This window comes from Notothenia coriiceps, unplaced genomic scaffold, assembly GCF_000735185.1.
Source record: "Notothenia coriiceps isolate Sejong01 unplaced genomic scaffold, NC01 NC01_scaffold00030613, whole genome shotgun sequence".
Lineage (NCBI taxonomy): Eukaryota > Metazoa > Chordata > Actinopteri > Perciformes > Nototheniidae > Notothenia > Notothenia coriiceps.
Window position 1 is genome coordinate 1 of NW_011363314.1, and position 6,609 is coordinate 6,609.

At 38.6% G+C, this 6,609-nt stretch overlaps 1 protein-coding gene across 1 annotated transcript; it reads left to right on the plus strand.

The window, feature by feature from the left end:
* Positions 1-1,137: 1,137 nt before the first annotated feature.
* On the plus strand, positions 1,138-5,209 carry LOC104959635 (cell wall protein IFF6-like). Its single transcript, XM_010787539.1, has 7 exons — positions 1,138-1,191; positions 1,652-1,957; positions 2,162-2,476; positions 2,774-3,418; positions 3,561-3,644; positions 3,933-3,982; positions 4,264-5,209. The coding sequence occupies exons 1-7, from the start codon at positions 1,152-1,154 to the stop codon at positions 4,594-4,596; spliced, it is 1,773 nt and encodes a 590-aa protein (XP_010785841.1). The 5' UTR covers positions 1,138-1,151; the 3' UTR covers positions 4,597-5,209.
* The last annotated feature ends 1,400 nt before the right edge of the window (positions 5,210-6,609 follow it).

Genomic DNA, 6,609 nt, shown 5'->3' on the forward strand with positions numbered 1-6,609 from the left:
CATTTTATTTCTCTAAGGAGAACAGTTTGATCTTTTAGAAGCCCCGACAGATGGTCCTATAGATGGTTTAAGCAAGCTGTCCTCATATTGGATCAACACAGATTTCCCATGTAATAATTAAAGATTGTACTGGATTGTTTTCAGGCTTGTTTGTTTTGTTTTGCTACAGAGCACTTTAGTTCTTCTTTTAGTAGAGAGCATTTTAGAGACTTCCTCTAGCCGAGTCGATTTACTTCCTGATGGATTTACGAATACAGCTCTTAACAACTGGAAACCAAAACTTAACTCTGGATAATGAGTGTGCATAGGATAAAAACACATCAGAATCACCTTAAGAAAAGGAAAGTTAAAATAGTCTTTACCAGATAAAGACTTCAATGTCGGGAAACTTAACTTGACTTAACTTAGAACTTAGAGAATATGCTCTCTGTATGCTATACAATGTCCATTAAAAGGGAAAATGTAAAACAACACAAAAAGCTGGCCAACAGGGTGTACTTTGAGGGTTTGTGACTCTGCAGACCGTTTACATGCATAAAAAGCTACATAACACACAAGGGGACGGGTAGGCCTAATAACCAGAAAAGCATGACATGGGACCTTTAATATACAAAGACAGATGCAATGCTGCAAAACACTCATACAATGGAGGTTTATGATTACTATAATGTTATACTTACCAATGTAAACGTTAAAAACAGCTTCTGGTTATAAAAGTCCCCAACTTCTCATTTTATTACCCTTCTAATTATTTTTACATTAGGGACCAGTCAGATTTCTGATGATAATTTTCTTAATGAACCAAATGAGGAACAAATATCTATTCTAAGTTTCTGAAATGTTTATTCTAAGTTCCAGACATGTTGTGTTTATGTCAGGGACCTCCTGATAATCCAAGTGTATTTTTCTGTGTCTCTCTCTCACAACTTATTTCCTGTGTACTGTGAAAGCAAAAAATCTAAATATAATGAGGAAGGAGCTTTAATTACTAAGCGGAAGAAAAAGGGGAAGGGCAGAGAGAAAGCTGGGGGTAGAAAGATTTAAGGTAAGGCAAGACAGTAATTGGAAAACACAACGCTCGTACCAACGAACTGTAGAGACAGACCAGTTTAATAATCTGACAGAGGATCGAAGCATCGGACAGCAGCACCATGAAGAAGTTTCTGCTGCTCTTCCTCTCACTGATGACAGGTAAAAAGATTACCTATACCCGATAGCGAATTTTAATAAAATAAAGCGTTTTCAAAATATTCTGCGTCCATTTTGAGCTAATTGTTTTTATTTTATTGATCATAACTAAATCATATTTATCGATATGAGTACAATCCTACAGCATCAAATTCTGCTACTGTATTCATGTGTGTGTGCATTATATTAATGCATTTAAGTATTGCCAGTTCTGCACAACCCTCACAATATTTTTCACATTTGTACACAAGCTACCTCTCATCCACTTTACATAACAATACTAGTTTATATTTTATTTTATCATATTATTCAAAGTACTCTGCAATAGTATACTGTACGTCGTATTTTTGTATATCAACATTTCATGTAAACATATTTTAGATGTGTGATTTACTAATTAATCCTGAAAGTGTGTCCTGATTTAGTTTGAGAATCTGACATGAACGTTTCTCTCTCTCTACAGGCTGTGAGGCCTTTATGGTGAAGGGATGCAGCGGTGGATGGGTTAATTTGACCCACGGATACCCTAAAAAACATCAAACATATAAAAGCATTAATGTAGAGGTCAAATTTGGACCTCGAAAAATAATTGAAACCAATGAAAAAAACGTGTGGAAAAGCAAAGGAAGATTTTCCGTGTACCATGATGATCAAAGTAATGATCTCAGGGTGGTCATCAAAGATATTAAAAATGAAGATTTTGGGAAGTACAAGTTGACATTTAGAACCGACAAAAAACCTAATGAAGAAGAAGTGGACCTCAAATTAGGTAAGAAATGCTTCATCTCCATCGTGAGTCTCTCTTGTCCTTTGTGGAAGCACTCTGTAACCACACCCTCAACAAACTATGTATAATGCATGCAAACAAAAAGTCATCAACTGCAAATCCATTCAAAGAAAATGAAAATCTGTTTGATATAAGGCACACGTTAACGGATACATTTCATGTTTTACTTTTCTTTTTTATTTGCAGATAACCGCTGCCAGGAAGCATTACATGTACCCGTAACTGCGTACAGAACAAATAAAACCACCATCTCATGTGATTACAAAAGAAATGAAGACGACTCCATGTTTTTCTGCAAAGAGAACGGTTCAATCTGTAAGGATATTTCAACAACATCTGCTCAAACAAAGGGGATGTCCACTCTCACAGAAACCATGAGTGACTTCACTGTGTCCATCAGTAATGTGTCAGCACAGCACGCTGGAGTCTACTGGTGTGGAGTGGAATCAACTAAAGGAAGTTACCGAGCTACTCTCAGGAAAATACAACTGGAGGTTAAAGGTGAGAAACTAAATATCTGAGATGAATAATAAAGGTTTCTCTGATATAAGTTGTTGAATACAGTCCATGCTGTCTGTCTGTCTACATCAAAAACTTCACCTGGTCTGCAACTATTTGACAGAAATGTACATACTGATGTGAATATCCATACAATTCTCCCACAATAATAATAGTCAAACCTAATATATGTTAATTGAAGAATTACAAAGACTATCGTTCATATATGATTACATGATACACTTTTTTTTTTACATTTTAATGATTGTATTTCTCTTTTTCTATGCTTTCCAACCTTAGAATCTGAGTCTACTTTGACAAACTCAAAATTGACAAACTCAAAATCAAAATTCCATCCTCGAACCACTTTGTCACCTACTGGTTTGTCTACTGTTTTGTCTACTGATTCATCTACTGGTTCATCTACTGGTTCCTCTACTGGTTCGTCTACTGATTCATCTACTGGTTCATCTACTGGTTCCTCTACTGGTTCGTCTACTGATTCATCTACTGGTTCACCTACTGATTCACCTACTGGTTCACCTACTGGTTCACTTACTGGTTCATCTACTGGTTCCTCTACTGATTCGTCTACTGGTTCGTCTACTGGTTCGTCTACTGCTTTGTCTACTGATTCATCTACTGGTTCACCTACTGGTTCGTCTACTTGTTCGTCTACTGATTCATCTACTGGTTCACCTACTGGTTCATCTACTGGTTCACCTACTGATTCATCTACTGGTTCATCTACTGATTCATCTACTGGTTCACCTACTGGTTCATCTACTGGTTCGTCTACTGATTCATCTACTGGTTCACCTACTGGTTCATCTACTGGTTCGTCTACTGGTTCGTTTACTGGTTCATCTACTGGTTCACCTACTGGTTCATCTACTGTGTCATCTACTGTGTCAACAACCCGGTCCAACTCTGCCCAGAAAGATGGTGAGAAAACTACTTTTTGTTCTATGAAACGTTGTTATTGTTATTAAATGATGTTGTTAGAAATGAAACATTCCCACTAAATGTTATATCAGACTCGATGGGAGTTAGTTAAAATAAGCTACATGGGTTTTGTCTCCTGCAGGCGTCTCTTGGATTCCTATAGTCGCCGCTGTGGTCTTTGTGGCTCTGCTGGGGCTTCTGCTATTTTTGGTTTTCAGGCACAAGCGTAAGAGATTTCTGCACGTTACTTTACAAATACTTTTTATTCACTGGAAATAGGTTGGCTGGCACACAGTTATTAGATTGATCAATTCATCAATAAATGTAATTATAATAATACAAGTAATGGGGGTAGGGGCTGGGGGGATTTAGAATAAACACATTAGGGGTAAGTTTTATAGAAATACAGTATTTCTGTAATATATTGAACCAGGGAAATGTGAATAAGTATGGCAAATGCCTGTTTTAAAAGCAAAAAAATACATTCAACCACTTTTATTAATTTCTCTGACAGATTCATGTTGTTCAAAAAACAAAAGAAAAGGAGAAGCACATAACGTGGAGGTAAGGGTCCATATTTGTGTGTGTGTGTGTGTGTGTGTGTGTGTGTGTGTGTGTGTGTGTGTGTGTGTGTGTATTAGATTGCTAGATTTAATTGTCATCATCATCATTCTCATTTATAGGGATAAACAATGATCTGCTCTCAAAATCATATTAAATAATAACACAGTCATTCTAACTGCTCTGTTTTTGAATAAATGCTAATGTTAGCTATAACTTCTGCCTAATGGTGAGTGCTTCATTATGAGGATGCTTATAAAATAGCCTTCCTGTTTCTCACTCAGCTGTGGAAGGATCATACCTATGACGAGATCCAGGAGCGCCCCCAGGTGACAGGTCCAGGAACTGCACTTCAGTCACTTTATGTCACTGCCAACGCTCCCACAAACCCCTCTGCCTTGCCGTATTACTCCACCTTCAAACCTCCCACTAACCTTTCTACCTCGCTTGACTGCTCCACCATCACGGCTCACAACATCTCTGCTGAAGTTGATTGTGAAACACATTCTACAGTGAGGGACCAGGCCCAATCTGCCGCCTACTCTACTGTCAATCATCCATCCAGACTTCCTGAATACCCTTTCTATTCTTCGGTCAACCACCCACAGCAGACCTGAGATACTGTACATATTTTTCACTTCATTGCTTTCGGATTCAAACCAGGCTTCACACTTCAGTAATAATGTCATAGTTTACTTTGTTTGATTTGAAGTCCTATCTGCACTGATCCCCAAACATGTGATATGATTTCATACAGGTGTGGTTGATGGAAGGTTAGAAATATACTGTTTTAATTAATAACCTGGCAGCAGGTTTGTTGCATTATGGTAAAGTCAGGGGTTCGTAGTAATATATGTATGTGGGAACATGGTTTAGTATATTGTTACAGAAATAATAATGTAAATCAGGCGTTAGAAGAATAAGGATTGGTTGGCAAAACATGCATTATGCTTCTCTGTATGTATGTCAAACATTTGTGTAATAATCAAAAATAACATCTGTGCTAAAGATGAGCGCTGATATTACTGAATGCTACAGGAACATGCTGAATCAAATGTATGCATGTTAGATTCAAGTAAATACAGTCATTATCTCATTAACCTGCCCTTTCACTTCAACCTTTCCCCACAGCCTCAGACAGTGGTATATTTACTGTATATAGTGTAAACTGTACAAAATGTCATGCAACATTTATTTCATTCATCTTTTTGAAATCCTTCCTATTTTTTTGACTTTACACATGAATAAAGTATGTCACTTGTTATTTACAATATCATTCAATGCTATATTCCATGTAAAAATGCTTTTATATTGATAATAAAAAAAGGTTTACTTTTGCATTGAGTTGTTTTTTGTGTTATTGCAGGCTGCACAAAGCTTTGCTGATGTTTTGAAAAATAAGAACATTATTTCTGAAAAATAAGAACATTATTTCTGAAAAATGCTTTAAACGTTTGTGACACTGACACCAGCTCTAGTTTGGCTCCTTTGATTCTGTAAAGTGGTTGTTTCCACTCCTCAATAACTGCAAATAATCCAGAACTCTGCTGCCCGGATCATCACCCGCACCAACTCACCCCCATTCTCACTCAGCTACACTGGCTTCCTGTACGCTACCGTATTGAATACAAAAATCTTCTACTCACATATAAAGCTCTCCATAACCTAATCTACATCACCGACCTCCTTCAGGAGTACACCCCCTCCCGCACCCTCTGCTCTTCCTCCGTAGGACTTCTCACCGTCCCAAGCTCTCGCCTCAGCACCATGGGTGCTCGAGCTTTCAGCTGCTCGGCTCCCAGACTCTGGAACTCCCTGCCACTACACATCCGACAGTCTGATTCCATAACAACATTCAAAACCCACCTGTTCAAACTGGCATTTTCTTCATGTAGCCTGTGGCCTTTTTTGTCCTTCTGTGGTCCATTTACTGTTGTTTGTCTTGTTTTACCCCGGCTGATATTTCACTAAATCCACTGTTTTAATTGTTCCTTGCCCCTATAATAATAATAATAATAATAATAATAATAATAGATTTAATTTGTTAGCGCTTTTACAGGTGCTCAAAGACGCTTTACAGATAATAGTGAAGAGAAAAGAAAAGAGAAGAAAGGAACAACAAATAAATATATAGTTAAAGTTAAAGTCAAATAATACAAAAACAATCACACATTAAAAGCCAGATTGAAGAGGTGATTTTTTGTGAGTTCTTTGAAGGTGGTGAGGTCGGTGCAGTCTCTGATGGGTTGTTGGGAGTGAGTTCCAGAGGGAGGGGGAAGCGACGGAGAAGGCTCTGTCCCCCCAGGTCCGGTGATTGGTGCGGGTGGGGATGGATAGGAGGTTGGCTTCTGATGAGCGGAGGCAGCGGGAAGGGGTGTGGTGGTGCAGCAGGTCTGTGAGGTAGGGGGGGGCTGATTGTTGAGGGCTTTGTAAGTAATCAGGAGGACTTTGAAGTCGATTCTTTGACGGACGGGGAGCCAGTGGAGGTTCTGGAGGATGGGAGTGATGTGGTCTCGGGAGCGGGTGTGGGTGAGGAGGCGGGCAGCAGAGTTCTGGATATGTTGGAGTTTATTGAGGAGGTTGGATGGTATGCCATAGAGGATGCTAGTTGCAATATTCGAGTCGTGAAG

Coding starts and splice junctions, on each gene's coding strand:
- LOC104959635 (XM_010787539.1), top strand. CDS start 1,152: ATGAAGAAGTTTCTGCTGCTCTTCCTCTCACTGATGACAG. Junction 1,192..1,651: donor CTTCCTCTCACTGATGACAG/GTAAAAAGATTA, acceptor CTCTCTCTACAG/GCTGTGAGGCCTTTATGGTG. Junction 2,477..2,773: donor AATACAACTGGAGGTTAAAG/GTGAGAAACTAA, acceptor TTCCAACCTTAG/AATCTGAGTCTACTTTGACA.